Source organism: Cervus canadensis, chromosome 23 (genome assembly GCF_019320065.1).
Source record: "Cervus canadensis isolate Bull #8, Minnesota chromosome 23, ASM1932006v1, whole genome shotgun sequence".
Taxonomy (NCBI): domain Eukaryota; kingdom Metazoa; phylum Chordata; class Mammalia; order Artiodactyla; family Cervidae; genus Cervus; species Cervus canadensis.
In genome coordinates this window covers 51,807,353-51,834,325 of record NC_057408.1, presented here as the reverse complement: position 1 = coordinate 51,834,325, position 26,973 = coordinate 51,807,353, and the positions used below count along the sequence as shown (strand labels likewise).

General features: G+C 46.7%; 1 protein-coding gene across 3 annotated transcripts in view; it reads left to right on the top strand.

The window, feature by feature from the left end:
- The window catches only part of LPIN2 (lipin 2), a 77,315-nt gene that overhangs the window by 26,683 nt on the left and 23,659 nt on the right, over positions 1 to 26,973 (top strand). For all 3 annotated transcript variants that reach the window (XM_043444546.1, XM_043444547.1, XM_043444545.1), the window contains exons 2-3: positions 16,306 to 16,506; positions 26,126 to 26,221. In XM_043444546.1, the coding sequence (XP_043300481.1) occupies positions 16,315 to 16,506; positions 26,126 to 26,221 (288 nt within the window). In that variant the 5' untranslated portion in view covers positions 16,306 to 16,314. The remainder of the gene's footprint in view (positions 1 to 16,305; positions 16,507 to 26,125; positions 26,222 to 26,973) is intronic.

Here is a 26,973-nt window from a genome sequence, read left to right as displayed (position 1 = left end):
TCAGATAGAATTTTGTATGTTTATATTATTTACAGTAAGGTGCAGTAACAAACAAGTGGCAACTTAAAGAGAGGTGGGAGACAGCAAGTCACCCTGTAGGTGGGGCTTGTACTTCGCATGAGTTGGGTGAAGAAGAGACAGCACCACCCCCCCCCCTTATGTCTGACATCACTCCTGGCTGCCCAGAATCCTGGAACCACCCTGCTGAATGGGGCCAAAACCAAACACTGCCCTCGGGGTAGGGGGGAGGACCGTGGTCACAACACTAATTAAATAATTAGTTGAGTAGAATTTCTTTCCCTCACAGAAATGTGATGTTACTAGTTACGGAGTTTGGGGGAGCACACGCCCCAAGAATTTTTGTTTTCACTTGATTGCCTCAGTCCTGAGACAGATGAGCTCAGGAATTTAGGGGCGAGGTAGCTCTTAGAGGCTGTGGCCAGAAGTATGTGTAGGCTGTTTGAAGGTTATTTATTATCCATTTTTGTATTTATGCCCCCATCTGTTTTTCAATAGGAGAGGCTTGGAGGTGGCTCACAGGTACTGTTGTCCAGTGCATGACTGAACCCCTAACTTAACAACAATCCTCTTCATTCAGCAAATATTTACGGTGCCACACTGAATCCTCTAGGTGCTCACAAGTTTGTTCGCCGTTACTAATGTGTCTGAATTGTTTGCTGCTCTGAGTTTGCAAGTAACACAGCTAGACAGATTTCCTCCAGATGGTCACCTCATTTGGTTTGCCTGATGCTCGGTCCTGTGAGCCGGTCTGTTCTCCCCATCAGCCTGGGTGAGCCCAGGACTGCAGGTCTGGTCCGAATCCCATCACCTGTGTCAGCCAGGTGTTGGGCCAGTCTAGAGGGATGGGACACAGCTCCCTGAAGGGATCTAAATAAAAACCTTAGCTTTCTTGGCAAAATGGTTATATTTGTCTATAGTTTGTGTTTTATACTCACATCTTAAGTAGTACACATTGAAAACCCTGCCTGTTCTACCAAAGAAAATATTAGACCCATATTCTAGTCATTCTTGCATACATTATCTCATTGAAAGTAGGGAAATTTTTTGTTGTTGATGCTGTTTTGCTGCTTGTTCTAAACATATATATTTCCTTTTTTTCCCCCTCTCTTTTCTTTGAAGCCTGTTGTCTAACCTAGAAGCATTGTCTGAGGCTCTCGCTTTCTTTAACTTAGGACATTTGTCTCAGTTGCTCTCTTGTGTCTGACTCTGCGGCCCCATGGGCAGTAGCCTGCAAGGCTCCTCTGTCCATGGGATTTTCCAGGCAAGAATACTAGAGTGGGTTACCATGCCCTCCTCCAGGGGATCTTCCCGACCCTAGGATTAAATTGGCATCTCCCGTGTCTCCTGCATTGACAGGCGGATTCTTTACCAGTGCGCCATCTGGGAAGCCCCAAATTTAGGACACTTAGGGAAGGTATTTTTCAATACCCTTAGGAATTGAGTGGAAATATTGTTGGATGTCAGTTCAAGTGTGTGATGACATCACCCTAGAACTCAGTGTGCCCTCGGTGTAGTGTCTTGGCTGCAGCCCCATCTGTGTAGAAAAGCCCTTCATCAGAAACGTGCCTGAAGCGGCCCCTGGGAGAGCTGGAGGGTAGGAGTGGGGGACTGTATTGTCTCTGGTGTCGCTCACTCTCTGGAACTCATCTGAACTCTGTGATCTGCAAGTAGCCAGACTGAGTTCAGGCGGGCCAAGGCGGCAGGGGCTGAGATTGTAAAAAGCCCTTTGTCATCTTTCTTTCATGTTCCAAGAAAGAATGAAGGCATGACCACGACAGACAGACAGTCTGAAGACTGAGATTATGTTAGGAAAGTCATTCCTTCAGGGACACGAGGCAGGACTGATGCACCCCTGGGTGTGTCCTTCCCCGGGCTCTGACTCCCCTGCTTGCGGTCGTCAGACACAGCTTGGCAAGCTGCCGTTGAGCTCACTTGTCCCCGTCACCCAGGGCGGTCTGGCCATCAGGATTCTTCAGGGCTCCTTGGTGATTCCGAGTCTGATGGCCATCAGAACCCCTGTGGAGCCCTAAGTGTGGAATACAGATTTCCCAGAGAGACAGAATCAGAATTGAGGGGGCAGTGGAGCCCAGGAATTGTTTTGTGTTCAAAACTACAGACTTGAGTCAAGTTTTCCCGCTGAAGGTCTTTTCTGTTGGAGGATCCAGCGCAGAGTTGGGTTTAGTTGTCACGTCTGTCGTCTTTCCGGTCACTGTCGCCCTTAGTCTCCCCTTTCCTGACCTTAGCTCCTGCGGGGAGTACTGATCAGGGACTTTGTGGAGCCCCCCTCAGTCAGGGTGGTCTGATGGCGTCTCCTCATTGGATGGAGCGCTTGTGTTTTGGCAAAAAGAGCACAGCTGTCATACGAGGTCCCTGGTGTTGGTGGTTTTGTTCTGTCGAGTTTCCCCACTTCATTGAGGTCCCTACTTCATGAAGGTGGCCTCTGCCAGACTTCTCTGCTGTAAAGTTACTGTTTCCTTTGGTGATGAGTATGAATCATGAGGAAGATAGTTTGAGAGCCTGTGGACACCTTGTTTCATGTCCATTGTCTTCATGGGAACTGTGATATGCTTGTGATGGTCTTTTATTCCCCTCATTCTCTACTTCTTCGTTGGAATTCCTCTTTAAGAGAAATCTGTTCCTCCTTCCTACTTTTGACTTAACATCAGTGTGGCCTCGAGAATACTCTGCAGGTTATAACCCATCAGATTTTGTTGTTGTGGGTGCTTTTTCACTTTGGCTCCTGTGTTCCCTTAACACACCCCTACGGCTGTGATTTTGAGCCCACGATTCCTACTTTCTGGCACCATGAGATGCCCTGACCCTGGACCTTGTACTGAAGGGCGGTATTTAGCAACCAGGACCTGGGCTCTCGTTTGCTTATTGCTTCCCATGTCCTTGGTTGTGGATCGCAGAAAGAGCAAGAATGTTACACGTGTTCTGGCCCAGGCATAAGCATGTCTGTATTTGTGCCTCTGTCCATGGAGACTTCCGATGCCTGTCCAAGGGTTGATGTTAGCCTTCTTTCTAGTAAACTGTAATTTTAGAAGCCTCCCAGGTGTAATGATGACTCAGACTCCAGGATACGAATCTGTGGGCACGTATGGACCCGAAGGCTCTTGTGGCTTCGAGTACTTGCCGCTGATAGACGGTCTTCAGTTGCATAAATCGTCATTTCCCATCTTGGCTTAGTCGTCACTTCTTCTTACTATGAAAAGAGTTTTTATGCCACTCTTAGCCCTTGTAACTAAGGGATCTCAGTCTCCTAGGAGTGGACATCCCAGGTTCTTATAGTGGAGTAGAAATAGGTCTGGTTTCACAGCTCGTGTTCTTAACAGAACTTTATCGGAGAACCTGAGCACACCTGAGGGAAATGTCTGGTGGCCTGAGTGTATGTTAATAAACATACAGACCACGCAAACAAATGATAGTTGCCCTAAATTTCACTAAAGCCAGATTTGTCCTAATCCTTGGTTTTCTTTTTGGTAAGGCACTCTGCATTCTTTTTCTAAAGTGCAGCTTGCTTTCTAAAGCAGGTATTGTCTCTGTCAGACTTCATGAAGATAAACCCTTCAGGGAGGGGTTGTTTGGGTTGAGGATATTTGGGTTGTGGACTTCAGGCCTCCATGTGCTTGTCAGGTTAGTAGCTGTGAAATCAGTTAAGTGGTTGCAGTGAGTGACCTTCAAATCTCGCTGGGGTTGTTCATCTGCCTTGTTTCCCCCTGAACTTAACCAGGTACCATGTGATGCAAGCGGAGTGCCTTTCAACTTGGATATTAATGCATTGGGACACGTTGAAAATTTGAACTTGCTTTATCTGCGATATTAAGGTTCTGTGAAGCCATGAAAGGAAGACGAATTAAGTTTAACATGTCTTTCGATAGACCTCCAAACTCCAATAATATGTTCATTTGTTCGCATCTCACAGCTGTAATTGCATCTGCAGAAGATTCCTGATGTCACTTTCTGACTTCTAGGTCCGTGAGTAAAGAACTTCAGATAGTCAGGTGTTTGAAAGGAAATTGTGTCCTGCCAACATCTGGACTAAAGTGATGGTCATCACTGAGATTGCCGCATATGGTTTATAAAGAAACTTGCTAAGGTTGTGTGAAAGCAAGCCAGACAGTTTTCCTGCTTCGTTTTCAGTTGCTTATAGTTATCAGTGACGACCACCAAAACAGGTTAGCCACAAAGTTTTTTCCTTAGCTAGGAAATTTTAGGGTGAGTACATGTTCCTTAAATGTAGATTTATGATCATAATGTAATCAAATCTTTAAGGCCACTTCTAATAAAAAGCTTTAGCATTTTTCACATAGCATGGGCAGAACTTCTCAAAGCACTTGTGAAGTTCCTCCTTGTGCATAGCCCTGAACATTACGTGCACTTGGCATTGTTGTGCTTGGGAGCTTGTGGCCCAGGATACAGGAGCCCGGGCGCCTGAGGCAGACAAACCTGAGCTGTCGTCTGTGCTGTCACTGTGTCATGGTTTGACTTCAGGTACGTTGCGTATTTTTTTCTAAGCCCCATGTCTTGCTAGTAGAACGCGTGTAACACTGCCTGACCTCCCCGTGAGAGTTCAGTGAGAGGAGGTGTGTTAAGTGGCGATTGGAAGGGTAAATGTCAGTGCGCCTCCCCTTCACCTGATCGCTTCCCCACGGCCAGCATGAGGAGGAACGCTGAATTGTAGCTTATGTTATGTGTGGTTTCTTAAGGATGTGCATAGTTCAGAACGTTAGGTCACGAACAAATGAAGAATTTGAATTTTTACCAGTGTAAGTGAATCTAAGTAACTCATACATATGGATGAAAACCCTAATTCATTAAATGGTTAAATTATTACCACTTTGTTAAATGATTTATGGAGGGATTTATTTTATTAGCAGACTCCCCTCAGTGCACCAAAGGTATCTTTGAAACAATACCACTCCTAAGTATTTACCCAAGGGAAGCGAAATTATGTTCACACCAAAACCTGTTCACAGTTCTAGTAGCTTCATTTGTTCGTAGTCTCCCCAAACTGGAAACAACCCAGAGTTTCTCAACTGCTGGATGGATAAACAAACTTTAAGACATCCACACAGCGGGATACTACTCAACAACAGCGAGGAATAAACTGCTGACCCCTGCAAGAATATTAGTCAGTCTCAATACATGATGCTAAGTGGAGGAAGCTGTAGTCCGAAGGGCATGTACTCAATGGCTCCAGCGATAAAACATTCTGGAAAAGCCAAGATAATAGGGACAGAGAACAGGTCAGTGGTTGGCTTGGGGTGGGGTAAAAGGATGGGATGCGAAAGAGCATGGGGGCATTTGAGGCAGCAGTGTAGTTCTGTGTCTTGATTTTCTTGATTGTAGTGACTTCTTCGTGGTTGCATGGTTAAAATTGTATACTCTGAAAGGGTTAATTTTACTCCTTGCAAAGTGCACCTTTTTAAATCTATTTTGAATAGTTCAAAGTACAGCTATATTTCATAGCAGAGTTGGCATAAACATTTAGCTATTTTTCATGTATTGATAGGTATAACCATTATACAAGGGTTGACTGATACCTTTCATGATTAATTATAAACAGAATCTTAAACTCAGCACATATCTTAATGATTTTACTTCCACACTTCTCTCTCAACTCTGGTGACATTCTGATCTCTCACCTCAGGTACAGGTAGATGAGAGCTGGCCATTTTTACCCGTGACAGGAAGAGAGGACTAGTTGCCAGAAAGCTTGGTTGCTTTGAGGTTTGAGGAGTAAAGGGAAAAGTGGTGAGGAGAGATGCAGGAATGAGAACCGTCAGTTTCTAGAGCTGCTGGTTTGAAGCAGATGTGGTCGGGGGAGGTGTGAAGGTTGAGGAGAGTCTTCGGGGCCTCCTTGTCCTCATGAGCTGCTTGCCGCTGATTTTGTTACGTGGAGTCTAAGGATGGGTGTCAGGTTGAGCTTGTAGTTCCCCTTGTGTGCGCAGTCGCTCAATGGTATTTGACTCTCTGTGACCCCAGGGACTGTAGCCCGCCAGGCTTCTCTATCCATGGGGTTCTCCAGGCAAGAACGCCGGGGTAGGTTGCCACTTCCTTCTGCAGCAGATCTTAGCTCCCCTTGCTCTGTTGGCAGTTCTCTTGAAGGAAATGAATGCCCCGGGTACGTTGCCGAGCCTCAGGAAAATGAAACTTCTGTGACCAGCCGTTTACCGTGACGGCTGCACCTTGTGGTGTTGGGCGCTTTCCCGGAAACGGTCTGTCTGGTAGAAAACGACGAGCTAAGTGTGTCCTTTGTCACCTGCTCTCTGTGACCGTCTTGCCCAGTACCTGACCTCCCCCCAGGCTGTGGGCTGGGTGCTCTGCACCGGGACCTGCAGATCTGCACGGATGCGCTTTGTTCTCATGGGGGTATTTTTAGGTTCACCCGTCGGAGGCAGGTGTCATTAACTGTAACCCACACAGACGAGATCTATGCAGGCGTTTTCTCTGAGATCTTCAGCAGCATCGAGAGAAAAACGTTGATTTCTAAATATCTGAGCACGGCTTGTGGAAGGATGATTGGCCTCCACTGTTGGCATTTTTGAAGAACACATGCATGTGTTAAATACATACAGAGTTACACATACAGTGCCTTCCCTGCCTCCTTGGTTTCTCTGGTTAGTTGCAGTGGAGTGTGCTCCTCCTCCCTTCCCGTGTTGTTCTGGTCCCCAGGCCTCACCATCGTCCATCCGTTGCTCCATCCATTCCTTGACCCAGAAACACTTCTTAGTGACCTCCTGCCCTGAGCCACCGTGCCACGCTCTGGGGCAGTGGTGAAGTGGTAACACTTCTCTTGGTCGGAGCTGAGGGTCTGAAGGTGGTCTGGACAGTGAGCTCGTGGGCAGGGCTCGCCGGCTGTGAGGGGAAGGGCAGCTGTCCGGGGCCCACCTGGCCTCACGCCGCCTCCTGCCTGACCATTCTCATCCAGCTGTTTGTTTCTTCTTTTCCACTGTGCTCTGGGGGTTCACATTCTGTTGTGGACAGGCTTTATTTGTCCCCATCTCCTTCTCATCCAAGAAGCCTAAAACACCCTTGCTCCTCAAATAAAATATTAGATCAACAGCCGGAGTAGTTGATGGATTGAGAAGGAAACTGGTGTTGGATTTTGAAAGGTTGCCTTGAAAGTTCCTGGGCTGCTGCTGAGGGTCGAGGGTGGGGAAGTGATGGGTTTTGAAGATGAAATAGAGGACACCTTCAGTTGTCCCTGTGAAGGGCTGGCGCACAGTTGATAGAACGTAGGCCTCCCCTCAGGAAAGAGCGTTATTGCGATGGTGGCAAAGTGTCTTCCCCCTTTTGAACCTCACTCAGCCCAAGATAATCTTCATCTACTTTGTAGATAGTGAGTGTGGTGAGTTCATAGAGAAGTGAGCCCAGTGAGCAGAAATCTGTGCTTCCAAACTTCCTTAAAGAAAGTGTTTTGTGACAGGCGCAAAACCTCGATTTATCAACTAACCAGCCTTGGTGGCTAAGCTTAAGGCAGTTTCCTGTCCTTTCATTAAAAAAAAAAAAAAAAAAGTCTGAGTTGTTCAGTAGAAACTTTCTCTAGGTTACACCGAGGATGTTTTCTTGCTAATTTTCTTCCCAGGGTGTTTTCTAGGGGTGGGGGGAGGTGATAGAAGGCTCAGGGTGGCTTTATCAAGTCAGGGTCGGTACCAGCCTATCCGTGTGTAAATCTTTTGTGGATGGACATCAGAAATGGACTCTGAACAAGTCAAGGAAACAAAGAAAACTGTGACCATTGGTCATTCAGAGAGATGATGGAAGGGCAGGACCTCGGGCTGTGGACCTCGGGCTGTGGACCCTGGTGGCCCCCCGGGTGAGTGCTCAGGGGGCTCACTCTGCCATTTCTGGTGGCTTGGCTCCACCACACTTCAGGAATATCTGTTAAGCCCAGTTTGAGTCAAGTGTCTCCCCAACGCGTCAGCCAGCTGATGCCAACCAAGGCCTGGGTCCCTCATTTCAGGATTAGAGATGAGAGCGTTGTGATCCCAGCACCCTGTTGTATTACCTTCTGAGCTCACCAGTGCATCGTGTATCTGTTCAATTCCAAAACAGAATACTGTTTGGAAAATTCTGTCTTCTGACATATCCTGAAGGCTGATTTGAGTAGTATGCTGGGTTGTGATTAGGGGATGAACCCCTAGGAAAGCAATCTGCCCAGGCCTGGTTTTTTTATACATGATTTTTGACAGAGCCACAGCTGTTCGTCGTAGACTGCCAAGTCCTATAAGCTGATCAGGTCATCTGTTTGTTCACTGAAATGTACGCAGTTCAGAGTTTGTGGAGTCTGGATCTAACCTCGAGGTGATAGGTGTGCCTGGAGGACAGTATAGACTGTAGCCCAGACAGCCTGGTTTCCTGAACTCGCCTCATCGCGTTGGGAGGAGAAAGCACCTGCCGTGAGTACTGGAAGTCCGTAGAAGTCACGGGTCCTTAGGGGCCCACGTCTGGCTTTATGTCTGCACTGGGACTTAGGAGTCTGCGTTCTGTCCTCCTCAACTTGAGTCTGTTGCAGACAGTCCAAGGACCACTCCTGGAGAAGCCCCGAGTGCAGTGTGATCGTTGGAGACACGAAGCTGAGACCTGGCTGCCTTCAGATGGTGAAAGTGATGGAGTTGCTCCTTTTTAGAAAAACAGCTGACAGGCTCGTAACCTACAGGAAACTGACTAGAACCCCCAAAGAATACTGGGGCCCAAAGAATACCGCACTCTGGGTCCCTCCAGAAGGACCCTTCCACGTCCAGACACCAGGCTCAGGAAGAGTCCAGAACCCTGTCGTCTAGCATCCGAGGGGCTCGGCTCTGCTTGCCTTACCTGGCTCATCTTCATAATCAGTTATGAAATTTTGTTTAAAATTCGGGAAATTTTGTGTTTTCAGAAACTGCTCAGTACGCAAAATTTTGAGCCAATGTAATAAGTAAAATTCTTGAAGTTCAGGTGTGCTAGAAAGTTCCCCACCAAGTCTGTCCTTTCTGCTTCCCTCTCTAAGTTGATTTGTTCACTCACTGAAACAATATTGGCTGAATCCCAGCGAGGTGCCAGATGTGTTTCTAGCCCTGCCTGGAATTTGTGGCGTGCTCCTCACCTCATGCCTGCCTGGGGTCTGCCGCTGGTCCTGCTGCCTGCCTGTCCCCTCTGTGTCTCCTCTGCTCGAATGGGCCATGAGAGCTTCCCCACCCATGCATCGATCCTGGCCGGCCCAATGCCCAAGGGCGGGTCCGAGGCCTTGCATCACCTCCCCTTTGCCTCAGGCTCCCCACACCCTCCCAGTCACTGTCCCCGGGAACCCCCTTTGCTTGACCTGGTAAACCCTGATGACATTTTCACCCCAAAAACAAATACGTTCTGCCTCCTGTAGCCTTTCCTTACTCTCCCCTGCAGGTTTTTTTCCTTTCTTATCTAATCTTCCTCAGTCACCAAGACCGCGTGATCACAAGGTCTTCTGTAAATGAAGACAGTGTCTATGCTGCTTTCTCTTGCTGGACCCAGGATTCTGGGGGAAATAGCGCAGGACTTACGTCACAAGGCCTCACTCTGGTGCCTGGCATGAAGCCGGTCTTGGTTTTGTCCAACGGTATGAAGGTCTTCCCAGACACAGCCCAGGATGGTGGCTGCTTTGCTGGGCAAATTACGTCCTCTGTCACATTTCCCTTGAAGGAGTCACACCCTGCAGGATGGTTCTTGGTCTGTGAGGGACCTCCCCGCACGAGGCTTCACGGCCCTCCTTTTCCATCATAACGGAGAGTCGTCTGGACGACTCAGCGTGCAGGCAGTCTGCCGGGGACCCTGGGGTTTTGGTCTGTGGACTTGCACACGGGGCCTTGTGGTCCTGGTGTGGGAGTGTGGAGGAGCCCCCTGCCCTTTGGGGCCCTGGCCCCGTGCTCTGGACGGGACACTGGGGGTGTGCATGTAGCGGGGATGCTTAGGTGTCCTGTCTTGTTGGATTTGGGGTTTCAGGAGGCCAGAGGGGCTCACAGATCGTCTGCTCTGTGGGGCCCTGGATCTGAGGGGCTCTCCTCATTGAGGTCAAGGCCTTTCCTCGTGCTGCTGTTTCCTGCTCTGAGTTCATAAAATGAGAATTAAAGGCAGCTACTGTAAAATAAGAAGCCACTGGCAGTCTGCTCTGATGGGGAAAGGGACAAAACAGAGAGGTGTCAAGTGAGGTGCTGCCTTGAGTCTCAGTGGGACCCTGTCCCAAGCATCTGCTGGCCCCGGGTCGTGTCCTGACTGAGTTTTGGAGGACAATACGTCCCCTGGGTGCTTGGGCCCCTGCCCTTCCAGGCCTAGAAGATGCTGCAGCGGACACCTGTTGTCTCCCACCTTCGGAGCAGTGATGTTCCCACCGGCTGGGGTCCCCTCCAGGTCCGCGTATGGACCCCTTGGAGGACTCAGGAATCCTTGGACAGCTGTGGGGACTGGAGTGCAGCCCTCGGATCTCGGGAGAGCAGCAGGGTGGGGTAGGCAGACAGCACAGCATGCTCTGGCTCAGCCTTCACTTAGGAGTCTGCCCTGGGAGACCCAGATCCCCTTGGAGATGTGTGTTTGAGAACGTTCTTGAGAGATGTCAAGTGCAGAATGCAAGCTTGGTTGCCTGGAGCATAGCTAGAAGCCGGACTGGGCGAGGTCATGGTGTGTTGGTGTTTGTTTCCTGAAGTTTCTAGAAGGTTCTGTTCCCTCTTAGCACATTCCTCATGTCTGTGAGCAGAGGTTGCAATGTTGAGGGTAAGTTCTCTGATAAAAGCTGTTCTTCTCTGTCCCTCGCGATCTCCCAGGATGTACACTTCCTAACCCGAGGGGCGTCCAGCAGCCGGCAGGTGGTCAACCCTGCAGGTGGGCAGGAGAGCCAGTGCGGCTCTGGACTCTGTGATCACTCTTATTTGTGGGGTCGAGTAGCATTATGTGAAAATAATACTCCCGTTGTGGAAAGCAAAAAATCTGGGGGTTTTGTCAAGGCATTTATCATCAGTGACAGACAACGGTTCTGTCACTTAGAGATGCTGTTTAGGACATAGGCCCCAGAATCAGACTTGAGTTTGGTTATCGGCTTGACGACGAAGTGCAGCAACCTTGAATATTGCTGAGCCTCCTTGCCTCGTATGATACCGAAGTCCTGGGTGGTTGTGAAGATTATATGAGATAACGTCCAGGTTAACACAGTACCTGACATGTGACAGACACTAACAACTGCAATTGTGTTTGTTAGTGGTAGTAACTAGTTGTTGTTGTTCAGTTGATAAGTCGTATCCAACTCTTTGCGACCCCATGGACTGCAGCACTCCAGGCTTCCTTGTCCTTCACTATCTCCCAGAGCTTGCTCAGATTCATGTGGATCGAGTCGGTGATGCCATCCAACGATCTCATCCTCTGTCACACCCTTCTTCTACCCTCGATCTTTTGCAGCATCAGGGTGTTTTCCAATGAGTTGGCTCTTTGAAGCTTCAGCTTCAACTAGTAGTACCAGCTTACTAATATCGTACCCAGCATTATGAAGGCAAGCATTATTGGGCTTCCCTGGTGGCTCAGATGGCAAAGAATCTGCCGGCAATGCGAGAGACCGAGGTTCAATCCCTGGGTGGGGAAGATCCCCTGGAGAAGGGAACGGCTACCCACTCCAGCATTCTGGCCTGGAGAATTCTATGGACTGTATAGTCCATGGGGTCACAAAGAGTCGGAAATCACTGAGTGACTTTCACTTCATTTCACTTAAAGCTTAAAATACAGGTTTTGATTATATATGAGTGGTTTACAGTGTATCCATTTTTGTATTGATAACAATTTAGAAATCGTAATATTTTAACAGCTACTTGTATCTCTGAGGTTACTCTTCTTAATAAATGTGATTTTTTGATTGAACATGTCACTTCTAAATAGTTTGGGGTCAGTTTTTATCAGAGGGAATTTGTATTTGAACCACCTACTGATGCCTTCCTGTTTGTAAGTCTTTACTGCACATCATGATGGTTGACTTTAGTTTCTCTGATTCTCAGGAAAAGCTGCTCAGCAAATCTTTAAACTTTTGGTAAATGATTGAATCTTGAAACCTCCCAGCTATTATTCCAGATGCTAGTGTATGTTTACTTTAAAATGTTTGATAAGCAGAGTCTGATAGTGAGATAAAACGTCATGCTATTTGGTCTGTTGAGTTTTATGTGTGAAGGGCCATTTGGCCTCTGTTAATGTCTCAGTTGGTTACTGTCTGCTGACTTCTAACCATTTTTGGTTAGTGATCTGTCAGTGCCTCCTTCCCTGTCTTGGGAGCCCACCAACATGTAAGCCAGCCGCGGGCAGTGTGCTGCTGCCTGGCCCCAAATGCACTGCACACTGCGTGGACGGGACATCAGTCAGGCCTGTCCGTGCCTGCCCTAGTGTCTAGTTTTGGATCTTCCATTTAAAGAAAGTAAATTTTACTTCAGTTTGTTACAAAAATGAAAGTAAACCCAGTCATTTCGCTTCTTTTAAGGACTAAGAATGCTTAGCTCAGAAGAGATGAGACCTGATTGCGGTTGTGCAGTGAACTCCCTGGTGTGTGGAGGGGTCCGTTAGAGGAGGGAGGGGCATGTGCAGTGTGGCTTCTGTGGACACAGCAGCCGGGGCCATCTGTCTGTGATGGGTCTCCTGGGGAAAGGGGTGTGAGTCTCTGTCCACTGGAAGCATCCAGGATTGGAAAGCCGGTAGCGTATGATGCTGCAGAAGATACTTGAGTCGTTCGCAGCTAAGGCTGCTATAACAAAAGACCACAAGCTGGGTAGTTTAAACAACAGGGATTTATTTCTCCTGGTTTTGAAGGCTGGCAAGTCCAAGATCAAGGTGCTGGCCAACTCTGTTCCTAATGAGGGCTTCTTGCTGGCTTGCCAGCGTTTTCTGAAGCCTGAGTGGATGGGGCCCCTCATCCCCCATGTGCTGGGACCAGGCCTCCCTTTACTCTGTTCTCCAGCTTCACGATATGGGTGGGGTTGTTTTATATCTGCTGAAAGAAACCATTTGACAACCTGCGTTTTTCTGCATTTAGCGACTGGCGTTTACACAATAGACTTTCTTGTATGGCAGCCCGTCCTTTACCCATGGTAATTACAACCATCCTGAATAGACATAGTTGCGTTTAATTATGGGCTCTGTCCTCTAGTTGATGTAAGCTTATTAAACATTTAGTTTATAATGCGGTCGTTTACGTCTGAATGTAGATGCTCAAGTTATTTTTCAGTTTCTTTAAGAAGGCTGTATGATTTGTTATGAATTCTTTTTAGATTTGTAACACAACTCATTTTAAAATTGCTACTTTCAGGCATAATACAAAGATTGATAATGTGGGTGCTGTTGGTTTAACATATGTGCCATGACAGGCCAAGAGGGTGTTGTGAACATGTATCACCTACAGAATATGAAAATTCTGATGAACTGCTCTAGGTTGCTGAAAAATACTAAAAGAGAGTGAAAAGATGAACTGCTTCAGACTAAACTTTATTTCACTTCTGTTTTTGGAGACATTCTTAACATATAAAGATTTTGCACCATGACCCCAAAAACAAGGAACAAAAATATATTTATTCCCTTTTCCTCTAAATCAGTTGTAGTGCTCTTTTATATCAAAAAATTTAATTTTCCGCATCATTAGCCATTAGGGAAATGCAAATTGAAACCAGTATCACTACACACCTGTCATCAGGGCTGTCATAAAAAGTAGTGACATTTCTCAGGAAATGGCAACCCACTCCAGTATTCTTGCCTGAAAAGTCCCATGGACTGAGGATCCTGGTATAAACACACATACAAGTAATTACATGTCTGCTATTATTATGATTATATTAAAAACTAGAATGTGAAAGTGCAAAAATAAATGTGATCATTTAAAAAAATAAAAAGTAGTGACAATGCCAAGTGCCGGCAGGGACTCAGAGACACTGCGTCTCTCAGACACGGCTGGAGGGAGTGGATAACGGGCCAGCAGCTCTGGTGGCTGCATTTGTAAAAACTAAGCAGACGAATCCCTTTGAAACCAGAGCTCAAACCTGGGCATTTTCCTCAGTCAGCTGAGAACTGGTTTTCACACAGAAACCCATAGAGGAATGTTTAAGCAGTTTTCTTTGTGATAACCAAAAATCTGAAATAGCTCAGCTGTTCCTCAACCAGTGAAGGAGGTGTATCCACTCCCATGAAATACTCAGCATTAGTAGAGAGGAACAAGCTGTTGGTGCGTGCACCAACCTGGATGAGACTCTATAGAGATGTGAGTGGGAAAAGGCAGTCCCAAAATGTTAGGTACTGTGTGATTCTGTTTCTGTACCCTCCTTAAAAATGGCAAAAATCTCAGCAGTGAAGAGCGGATCGGTGGTTGTCAGGGGTTAAGGAGGGAGAGCAGATAGAGGGAAAGCAGGTGTGTGTGACCATAAAAGGCCCACAAGACAGACTTTGTGATAACGGGATGTTCTCAGTCTGAACTGAGTCGATGTCAACGCCCGATTACGATAACTGCACTGGAACTTTGCCATATGTTACCACTGGGGGAGGCTGGCAAAGAATACATGGGATCTCTTCATATTATTTCTTAGAACTGCATGTGTGTGAATCCTCAATTACCACAACATAAAAAGATCAGTGTTTAAAAATTTAATATGTGATGTTGATATATTCTGATAAAACACTATTTCTGCTCCACATCTGTTTCTTGCTTTCTTATTCCCTTTTAGTGATGATTTGTTTGTCCATTCCCTTATTCATTCAAGAAATCATTATCCAGCACTTGATACATGCTTCATTTGGCCTTACTATTGAGCTCAAGTCAGTTATCCTAGAACTGAAATCATACTAACTTGTCACTGTTTTATTAGCGTTCACCTCGTAAAGGACGCCCGCCACTGCATTCTGTTCTCAGTAGTAAGTTCCCCGGCTGGTTTACATCCCCACAGCCAGCTCCAAAAGCCAGGTGTGTTTTGGGGCCTTGCTTGCACTGGCTTCAAAATACTCAGGGCATTTTCCAGGTGACGCTGTTGTGGCTCGGCTCCATGATGTGGAGCTCGGCCTTGATAGCTGTGCACGAGAGCAGGAAGGAGTGTGTGAGTGGGGTCCAGTCGCCGGCTCTCCTGTGAAGCGCGTGGGCATCTCTGCGGCAAGGGCGCTGGGGGCCCTGGGCTTGTGCAGGCGGGGCGTGTGTTCTTCCAGTTCAGCTTTGGACTTTCCTACGAGCTAGAATGTGCTCTCTGGGACTTCTCTGAGCCTGTAACTTTGATCTCAAGATCAAAGCGTTTGATCCAGGTTTAGGCAGCCGTGCTGATGGTGAACCCCCTGCAGAAGAGCCCGTCGGGTCTCTGCTTCGGTGAAAGTTGAGGCGGGGAGGGTCTCTTGTCAGGGTTGTGTTCCCCTCCTCAGGAAGGTCTTTTCCTCGGTTGTGCTTCGACACTCCGCTAGGAGAGCCAGTGTCTAATGGATGAACTGTGGTTGTGTGGGTCACCGGAAATGAAATTTGACGACCTTAGCACTAAAGAGGGTCTAACGGCAGAGCTGGGGACATGAGCCCCCATCCTGTGGTCAGGTGAAGCGGCTGCCCTGCGCCCCAGCCAGGCACCCTCGCCTTTTTGACCCTTCCTGGAGGACACTCTGCAGTCTGCTGGTCCTGATTTAAATAGTGAATTGTCGTTAAGGAACAGGATTAAACCCCTTTTCTGTGCTTTGAACTTTGTGGAACGTGAAAGTGTGTTCTTTGGAGCTGTGCGGAAGCTCTGAAGGGTTTATTATAAATCCGTTCAGCCCGGCCTTGCTCACCAGTTGTTTAAGCTAACATGTCTCTGAACCTTAGTCTTAACTCTATAGAAAACCAATCTCTCACTCACACAGTTCTCGACAGGAGCTTCCTCTTGAGGGTGATCTTCACTCACTGTTCTGCATGGCTTCTTCCTCAGTGGATGCATTTCACGCAGGACCCAGCCGTCTCGGGCAGGAGGGCTGAGTGGTGTTGGGGTTCTTTGGTGGTTCCTGCAGGTTCTGTACTTTGGGGGGAAGCACCTCGTGGTAGCAGGCTTGATCCGAGATGCTGAAAGAGGAAAGGGGACTTCTGCATGCCCAGCTGGGCCGCCTCTCAGTTCCACAGTGGACGGTCTGGGGCTGCCCATGCGTGGACGTGTGTAGCCACCACTTCAGCATGACGCAGAGGGGCGAGCATCACAGGGGGATAATAGTCTGGGGGACACGTGGGCCGTGCAGTCACTGCAGTTTTTTCTCTGCTGTTGTCATTAGATCCACAAACTCAGTGTTAACATCTCATCCAATTTGTTCTGTCTCTTTTAGTCTCAAACCATGAATTATGTGGGGCAGCTGGCGGGACAGGTGATCGTCACAGTGAAGGAGCTCTACAAGGGCATCAACCAGGCCACGCTGTCCGGCTGCATCGACGTGGTGGTTGTGCGACAGCAGGATGGCTCCTACCAGTGCTCACCCTTCCACGTGCGCTTCGGGAAGCTGGGGGTCCTGAGGTCCAAGGAGAAGGTGGTGAGTGCAGGTCGCGTGTGGTCTGTCCCCTGGGAGGTGGGCTGCAGCAGGGTCAGCCCTTCCCGTGAGCTCCCGGGACCTCTGCGTGCTTCTGTTTTGAGAACCTGTCTGCAACTGAAGACAGCAGTGTGGGAAGTCCACCCTTCATACTGTGTTTGAGTTTGCTTCTAAATCCACAAAGCTCTCCTACAGGAAGCCTTGGGGGGAAAAGAAGTGAAAATCATTTTAATAATCCTGTGTGTTGCAACTTAGAAAATCCAAACCCAAACTAGAGTTATAAATGGGGAAATCAGGTGTATTTAGACAAATGCCTTTGCCTTATACAGCACTTGAAAATATTTAGTGTGATGCCTACAGATCAACTGAATAGAATAGGTTGGTGTGCTCAGGAATATATTTGTTTAAATGAAATTAATGCCGAAGTTCTACATTTCTTTTTGCAAAGCTGTAAAATCTTGTAAATACCAGGACTTTTTCACAAATCTGACTGAAGTGAAAATCCACAGGCTTTTATTATTTTAGGGATGATTTCTTTCAAAAAGAAGGTGTTGGTTTTCCTTTTTCTTTTCTTTCTTTTTTTTTTTTTAAACATGCTTTTCCCTTCAGGTTAGGGAGCACTTGGGAGGTCTGTTAGTGTATCTGAGTGATGTCAGTCATGTTGGAAAAAGCTGAGCTAAGAGTAAGCTTCGCAGGTACATATTAGTGATTTTCTTTCTACTCCTGTCCCACATTGTCGCCCTAAACAGCATAAGGAGATTCTGTCAGGATTTTCAACCCCAGTGAAAGATCTACAGAAGTACATGTCAGAGGACCAGTGTCTTAAGTTGCAGACATCTTTTTTTTTCAGATTTTGGCTAATCACACAGGTGATCTTACTGTTTAAAATAGAAATTTCCCTGTCTTAATTGAACTTATATTATTTGGAAAGAGACTGGAGGACCAGAGTGGTGGGGCTTGTGTGGGCCGGCCTCTGTTCAGAGTCCCGATTTAGAAACCACAAGAAGCGGCGATGTCCTGAGGGACTAGGAAACTTTCCACTGCAGGCATGTTTAGCCACAGTTGAGCGTCCCTGGAATTTTTTCTTACTTTCTGGTAATGGTAATCTGGTGTGCTTTCAGACTGTATCAGCTTTGGGAGAATTAGCAACCGTTCCTGCACTCGAATTTCCCGGTAATTGTGCAAGGATCTGTTTGTAAAATTGACTCATAAGGCTTCCCGCCCTCCACTTCCCCTCTGTGACCTGGGTTTTTGGTCAGACAATTGGACAAGTCATCTGGCCTCTGAACTGGAACCTGCAGGCTGATGTATGTACACCTGTGTGCATCTGTGAGTGTGACTGGGCAGACAGTGGCTCTGTTCCTGCATGCTGTGTGCCTCTCAGATAGTAATCCAGTTTCTTTATGCAGCTGCACGCATCATTGTCCTATGTAAATAGCTCGTCAAACTTGTAGTAGAAGTCTATCCATGAGGCCCAGGAAAAGAGAAAAGTTCTTTCCTATTCCTTCCCTTGGTAGCCCAGAGACCCAAAGGATATATTTGGGAGGAAATTTGGCTGTTTGACCAAAGCATAGCATTCCTGTGACGGTAAAACCAAAACCATGTCTGCCTTGAGATACTGGCAGTTTGGAGAAACTCTGTTATTTTAGGTCATTTGGATTAGGGAAAGCTGTCTATTGATTTTATTTTATTATTTTAGGTTATTTATTTATTTGGCTGTGCTGGGTCGTAGTTATGACATGTGACCCCTGACCAGGGATCTAACCCGTGGCCCCTGCATTGGAAGTGGGGAGTCTTAGCCATTGAACCACCAGGGAAGTTGACTTTAAATTAAAAACCCAATTTTCAATTATGGGGACACCTATGAAGTGAACTTGAGATCATAACCACTTTAAAACCTCTGGTTTTTAAGGGAAGAGGCAGTGTAATAATTTTTCCACTGCCGTTGCCATGTTCTTTGCTTGATAGAACACAGTACTCCCTGTATTTTTCATAATTCAAGAGTTTACTTTCAGAAGATAAAGATGTACTTGATATTTTTAAATATTAATTTTGTTGATTTAACACAAAACTGATGATTTAATTGCTTATCAAAGGTAAATAACCCCATGTATTAGGACAGTTTCCATCGTGGATGATGAAAGTCCACCTCACACTAGCTTAGGCAAAAAAGAAATTATATTGGCCTGTGTAACTGAAGTCCAGGAGGATTTGAAATACTCAGGACTTGACTTAGAGCCGCTGAAGGTGTCACCAGAGTCATCTCCCCTCGCCTTTCAGCCCTGCTCCCTTTGTGTCTGTCTGTCTGTCTAATGCACAGTGGCTGCCACACATGCAGGCTGACTTCTGTCGACTCGGCAGCCACAGTGGGAAGACAGCCTCTCCTTTCTGCAGAAGTACCAGAGTTGGTCTCCCTGTCACACTTGGTCACATACATCTCGGGGCCCAGTCACCACAGCAGCGGGTGAAACGTATTGATCGGCCTGGCTGGGGCAGCAGCACCCCCTCTTCTCTCTGTAGCCACTGGAAATAGGTGGTCTGAAATAGAGGAAACTGGATCTCCAAAGGGAACAGATATATGCCCACCCAGAGAGTGGCCAAAACACGCGCCTACTGCCGCCAGCATCTCCCAAGATTAGTTCTGTTTCAACATCTGTCATATGTGTTGAGCAAAAGGCACAGTGTAGGAAATATGACCATATGGAAATGAGTGTTTTAGAAACCAATTTACTAGAAGTAAACTTCTTCCTTGGGCTTCCCAGGTGGCTCAGCTGGTAAAGAATCTGCCTGCAGTGCCAGAGATATGGGTTCAATCCCTGGCTTGGGAAGATCCCCTGGAGAAGGCGACGGCTACCCACCCCAGTATTCTGGCCTGCAGAATTCTTGGGGTTACAAAGAGTTGGGCACAACTAAGCGACTTTGACTTTACTAAAAGTAATATTGGCACATCAAAATGAGGGTTCTCCTGGTGGACACAGAAGCTGAAGGAGAGGGTGGGACGAATGGAGAGAGGAGCATGGAAACATATACACTACCATATGTAAAACAGATAGCCAGCGGGAGTTTGATGTGTGATGCAGGAAGCTCAGACTGGTGCCCTGTGACAACCTGCAACGGTGGGATGGGGTGGGAGGGAGGTTCAAGAGGGAGAAGACGTATGGATGCTTACGGCTGGTTCATGCTGATGTATGGCAGAAACCAACACAATATTGTAAAGCAATTATCCTCCAAATAGAAGTAAATAAATTTTTTTAAAAATTAAAAACTTAAAAAAAACAAAGAAAAATGAGGGTCCTCTTTAATAAAATAGACACCTTGGGAAGCATTTATTCCAACTTGGTGCCATCTCTCAAAATATTTTTAGTGTTTTTCCTTTGAGACCTAAAGGACTCATGGCATATTCCTTGAAGTATTCTCAGTATTGGCCCAATCTTGATGTTAGATTTAATTTTTGGAAAGAACCAAGCTCCATTTAGAGACAAATCAAGAGACCAAAGTACGTCGTCATACTGAGAAATGTCACATTTGGGGATTCCTGGCGGTCCGGTGGCTGGGACTCGAGGCTTTCACTTCCAGGGGTCAGGGTCCAATCCCTGGTGGAGGACCTAGGATCCTGCATGCTGCGTGGCACCCCACCCCCTCAAAAAGAGTCACATTTGATCCCTAAAAATAAGAACCATAAATGTAAACCAAAGGGTTAGCTGTTTAAGAATGGGTTTGAAGCAGACTTTGAGTATGCATCCTGCAGAAGCGTTCTTCCGTCCCCGGGTACGTCAGATAAAGGGGGGCCTCCAAAAGTGAGTGTTTTGAAGAATGGTATTAGCTTAAATCTGTTATTTTTTTTTTTAATCTAAGATAGAATAACTTTAAATATTTCATTTGTCCTATTCAGTTTAACTTTCAAATTTTATATAGCAGTCAGTCAACAAACATGGGTTATTTAAATTATATGTTTGACTCTAGTTGAATAAATTAAGTCATCCTGAGAAACTTGAAATTTGGCATTATGGAGCAAATTTTTTTTCTTTTCTTCAGTTCTCACATAACTTTTTTGATTGGAGACAGTCTTCCTATGACTCGGGAAGAAGCTGCCGTTATTTCCGCTGCTTCAGAAGCCTTGAAAAGTGAAGTTGCTCAGTCGTGTCCGACTCTTTGCGACCCCATGGACTGTAGCCCACCAGGCTCCTCTGTCCATGGGATTCTCCAGGCAAGAATACTGGAGTGGGTTGCCATTTCCTTCTCCAGGGAATCTTCCTGACCCAGGGATCGAACCCAGGTCCCCCGCATTACAGGCAGGCGCTTTAACCTCTGAGCCACCAGAGAAGCCCTCAGAAGCCTTACATGACTCTAGTTACATATGTGACTTCAACTAGTTTATTATGAAAGAAAACTTGAAACACTTGTCTGAAAGTATGTCTTTTCTTGGCTCGGGAACTTGTTGCAGCATTTTGTTTTAGGAGAGCTAGAGTTCTCGTCATATGCCCCTTTTTTAGTAAACGTTCTCAGTAATAGCACTGAGAAGGGCCAGCTGGGAGGCGAGTGAGGGTTCGTGCTTGTCCTGTGGAAACTGTTTCATGCTCCTCTTTGTTTTAACAAGGAAAAGAAAAATGAGTTTTGTGTAAAATAATCATTAACATTTCTGAAATAGGGAATTTTTTACATAAGGTTCTTCACTTATTTTGGATTCATTTCTTAGTTGCCAATTTTTCTGATTTCCTTTTATAGTGTTATCCTTTTCTTACAGTTGTATAATTAACACACCGACCGCCTGTATTCAAAGGCCATACTTGATAAGTTTAAACACACATGTGCACCCATAAAAGTCGCTCAGTTGTGTCCGACTCTTTGTGACCCCGTGGACTGTAGCCCACCAGGCTTCTCTGTCCCTGGGATTCTCCAGGCAAGAATACTGAGTGGAAAGCCGTTCCTATCTCCAGGGGATCTTCCCAACTCAGGAGTTGAACCTAGGCCTCCCGCATTGCAGGTGGATTCTTTACCATGAGCCACCAGGGAAGCCGTCACCGTGACATGGAGCCTTTCACCGCCCTGTGCTCTTAGTCTCCTCCACTCTGTGACGGTTCCTCAGGCTTTGTTTCATGGTTTTGACATATTTTTTAGTTTATTTTAGATGTACAGACAAGTTGCAAGTGCAGTTTTTAAAGTTTCCATATACCCTTCACCCAGCCTCTTCCCTTCGTGTTCACTTTCCACATGACTGTAGTACGATGATCAGAACCCGGAGGTCAACATCAGTATAAACTGTCAGCTAAAGACCTTATTGGAAAAGACCCTCATGCTGAGACAGATCGGAGGCAAAAGGAGAAGGGGGAGACAGAGGATAAGATGGTTAGATAACGTAAGCAACTCAGTGGACATGAATCTGAGCAAACTCCAGGATATGGTGAAGGACAGGGAAGCCTGGCGTGCTGCAGTTTGCAGGATCGCAGAGGCGCAGACGAGTAAGCAGCTGAACAACAAACAACAACGGAGACCTTACTAGCACTTCACCAGTGTTTCTGCTCCTGTCTCTTCTCTGCTGCAGGATCCCTCCTTGCTGTTGCCCTGGGCTCTCTGCAGTCCTGTCTTTCCTTGTGACCTTGGCTTCTTAGAGTGCAGAACAGTTACAGTGTAGCTTGTCTCTCAGTTTGAATTCTCTGATGCTTTCTCCCGTTGGGTGAGAATGACACCACATGAGGCGCACCCTCCTTGCTGCTGGTGTTAATTCTGCTTGCTGTTGAGTGGTGGCTGCGAGATTATTTGTGGGAAGAAGTCTTGAGACTGTGTGCATATCCTGTCTCTCATTATGTTCTCACCAGGAATTTTAGGGGACACGGTAGACTTTGCTGTGTGTGATTGCTGTGGTGTTTCCCAAGTGGTGACTTTCTGTTTCCATTCTTCTGGCTTCACTTATTTATTGAAAGTGTACTTTGTCAAACAGCTATTCTCTTGTTTACTTAGTTTTCAATAGTTTACTTACTATTCAATTATTAGATTGGTGTGGACTCATGGATATTAATTTTACCCTATGGGTCGTAAACATTATTATCATTATTTCTATAGTTGCTAAGATTGTCCCAGATTCAGCCATTGTTAGCTCTTTCTAGCTGAGTGCTTTTGAAACGCTCCCATCATTTTTTGAGCACTTCCTTGTTACTTTCCGGCACTGAAAGATATTCTAGCAGAATCTACTCTCCCTGCCTCAACCCTGGAATTATTATTATTTCTCCAAGGGAGCTTTTGAACTCTGGTGTTGGAGAAGACTCTTAAGAGTCCTTTGGACTACAAGGAGATCAAACCAGTCAATCCTAAAGGAAATCAGTCCTGAATATTCATTGGAAGGACTGATGCTGAAGCTGAAACTCCAATATTTTGGCCACCTGATGCAAAGAACCGACTTATAAGAAAAGACTCTTGATGCTGAGAAAGATTGAAGGCGGGAGGAGAAGGGGACGACAGAGGATGAGATGGTTGGATGGCATCACTGACTCAATGGACATGAGTTTGAGTAAACTCCGGGAGTTGGTGATGGACAGGGAAGCCTGGCATACTGCAGTCCATCAGGTCGCAAAGAGTCGGACACGACTGAGTGACTGAACTGAAGGGAGCTTTGGTTTCTTTGATTGGAGAACAGTGTCTGGAAACAAAGATCTGGTCGCTGGGTACACTCACTGGTCTGAGGTGCAATTGCCTGTAGCTCCCCAGCCGGCAGAGCTGGAAGATTCACGTGTGTAAGTACCTATATCTGTACCTGCCTGTAAGAACTGGGGGTTTGCAGCATCCCCCCCGTTCCAACCTGGCGCCTCAGAGCTCATCTCATTGCAGCGTCTTTGACAGTGAGCACCATGTCTTTCATTATCCACAGTAAGCAACATGTTTGTTCAGTCCTAGAATACACATAAAGGGGTTTCAGGATTGTGAGCCCACATCTCTGTGACTAGAAAGAAATCACTAACTGCAGTACAGTATCTGTTCATGGTTTTGTTTTTTTTTTGCCTTTAAACCTAGAATTCTGTAGTCTGCATACTGTTCTCCAAAGTTACTTAGGTTCGTTTTCTTCTTCCCTTAAACACAGTTATGTTATTCATACATGGGATTTTTATAACAAGCATTGACAGCATACGTCAACTAGTATTGTTTAATACGATGTTACTTATCCCATCGTTTGGTTACTCCTGGGAAGATGGAGCTGGAAGTGCACCAGGCTCAGCTGTGGTCAGAAGGGATCACTGGTCCTCAGTGGAAACAGGCAGTGGCCCGTGCAGCTGTTCGCACCACGAGGGCCGTGCAGAGCTAAGGACACTGGGGTCATAGACTGTTCCAGCCTACGTCTATATGATGTCTTTGTCTGTTTGTCTTTATGTCCCCGAACAGTCTAAAGCCAGGGTTCACAAGTTATTGGTAAGAGTTTTGAAAGTCCGTATTTATTATTGTAAAATATTTGTAAGTATTTATTCAGAATCTGCAGATAAACAACTGCATTATTTTTAAATGATATGGCAGTATTTCATTAAACACTCCTCACTTTGCATAGTAATACAGACAGTGAAAATGGGCAAGCTGAAACCCTGCAAAAGGAAATTTAGTCAGTGAGGGAAGTTAGGGTTCTTTCATGACCTCTATAAGCTTTGGTCAAAACTTGCCACAACTCTTACTGTGTTATAAGTGTACAGGCAAATGAAAAATAATCAAATAGTACTTAGTGCACTGCAATTCAAAACATGAGAAATAACGAGAATTAAGTGTCTTATTTCTCCACAAAACTCTCAACAGGAGTGGTGTGAACAGCTCTTGCCTTCTTGATGTAACACTTGCACTGTGGAATGAGTGTCTTCTCATTGTCTTAGCAGCTTGCCCTGCTCCTTTCTGAATCTGCCTCCGCTTCCAGCTTTTGATCCTTTGGAATTGCCATGTCCTGAGGCATCTCGGGGAGTTGCTTTTGCCTGAGGGCTTTGCCCGCGTCCCTTCCTCTCCATCTGCATCCTTTGTCTCAGACCCTTCCCTCGGTTCTGGGATAAACTTGCCTCCAGATTCCTCTGGCTGCACGTTCTGGGTCTCTTGTTTGCAAGCCTGGCTGTTTCTTCTGTAACTGCTGATGTCCATTTTGGCTTCTCTGTCAGCACTGGGACTGTTTGTTTCTTTAACTGCACTTTGGTCCTGGCCAGTGTCCTCTTTCCGTTGTGCGTTTTATAAGGTGTCCGCTGGGTTTGTCACTGGGAGACCAGGAGGCAGCACAGCCACACGCTTTGCCACCTGTGGCTGAACTGAGGGACAGATGTGCTGGGACTGGTCACTGACAGGCTCTGAAGAAGCGACGTGATGAGCCCGTGGTCATGACGGGCCTCTGCTATTTCTGTCCAGTTGCCCCTTTGTATCCACAGGTTCTGCATCCAAGGTTTCAACCAATCATAGATCAAAAATACTTGGGAAAAATGTTTCCAGAAAGTTCCCAAAAGCAAAACTTGATTTGCTATGCACTGGCAAGTGTTCACATAGCATTTATGTTGTGCTACGTATTAGAAGTAGTCTAGAGATGACTTAGAGTACGTGGGAAGGTGTGTGTGGGTTCTGTGCAAGGATGGCTTCCTTTCCTCTGTAAGCGACTTGGGCGTGTGTGGATTTCAGTATCCGAGGCAGGCCTCGAGCCCCTCCCTGTGTTTACCGCAAGATGACGGGGTGACTGTGACGGAGGGGCTGGTGGTGAAGTATGTGCTTCCTGTCGTCACATGGTCAGCACAGTGTGGGAGCTGAGGTTCGTGCTGACCCAAATCTCTCACGGGAGGCCTGGCAGTGCTGTGACCTCCAGTTCGTCAGTCACTCAGTCGTATTCAGCTCTTTGCAACCCCATAGACTGCAGCACGCCAGGCCTCCCTGTCCATCACCAACTCCTGGAGCTTATGCAAACTCACGTCCATTGAGTTGGTGATGCCATCCAACCATCTCATCCTCTGTCGTCCCCTTCTCCTCCCGCCTTCAGTCTTTCCCAGCATCAGGGTCTTTTCTAATAAGTCAGTTCTTTGCATCAAAGTGGTCAAAGTATTGGAGCTTCAGCTTCATCATCAGTCCTTCCAATGAATATTCAGGACTGATTTCCTTTAGGATGGACTGGTTTGATCTCCTTGCTGTCCAAGGGACTCTTAAGAGTCTTCTCCAACACTGCGGTTCAAATGCATCAATTCTTTGGCGCTCAGCTTTCTTTATAGTCCAGCTCTCACATCTATACATGACTACTGGAAAAACCGTATCCTGGACTGGACGGACCTTTGTTAGCAAAGTAATGTCTCTGCCTTTTACTGTGTTGTCTAGGTTGGTGATAGCTTTCCTTCCCAAAAAAATTGGTGATCTCCAGAGGGGCTCAAGTGTGTGCTGACAGTTATACTTCCCCCATTTTATGACATTTGGGAAAATAAACTTTAAATTTGTTATGAAAATAGGTGATCAAGCCTTTTCTCTCCGTCTGTGGTGTCGTAGGGGTAGGACGTGGGGAGGGAGTGGAGTGGGGCAGGGAGTGGAGGATCTCTCTGGGAGCCTCAGGATTAAGCTCGGCCTGAGAGCCTGGAGTCTGGGCTTTGTTGAACTGGGAGGATGGACGCTCATCTCTCAGCCTCACTGTGTCTACTCCTAGATTGACATAGAGATCAATGGCGACGCTGTGGATCTCCACATGAAGTTGGGCGACAACGGGGAAGCTTTCTTTGTCGAGGAAACAGAAGAGGAGTATGTAAGTCCTGGGGGGCGGGCAACGTTCGCCTCACACTCGTGGCTGGTCACTGCTGGCTAGGTGAGCTTTCACTTTGGGTTGAAGAACTGGGCTGTGTCATGAGGGAGCTGGAGCAGGAGGAACTCCCCCCGCCCCAGCCCTGAGGTCCAGGCTGCCCATGTGCGAAGGCCCTGGCGCGGCCCCCACTGTGAGCGTCCAGGGACTTTCTCACGTGGTGCCTGCACAGTTCACACCTTGGCCTGAACACGCTCAGCTCCACGTGAGTCATCACAAATGCACAGCAGGCTGCCTCTGCGTGTGGACACGCGACCTTTAAACTTGGAAACACGTTTGAGGTTTCCACTGGGGACATTACACCCTGATCCTTGATAGTGAGGTGCTTTAGTTTGTTATGTTCTGGGGAGATTTAATTAATTGGCCTCTGCCCTTTATGTGTGATTGTTGCATGTTTGGCCTCTTTGAGCGAGAGCGCAACTGACCCCCTTCCCTTGGTATCCACTGATGTGAATGTTCCTGATTGATTTAAAGTGGATCTTTTAACAACTTCTTAGGGGGCATCATTAAATCTTTCATTGTAGAGAATAAAATCTCAGAGCAAAAACAATAGCTTCAAGTTATTAAGGACACAACGCTACTTTTTTTTGGCTGTGAAGATGAACTGCTAGCTTGATGCCATAAATTCCCAAAGGAAAACAACAGTGGAATGAGATTGTTCATCATTGTTCACTCGGGGCTGGAAGCCGGCAGCGTCA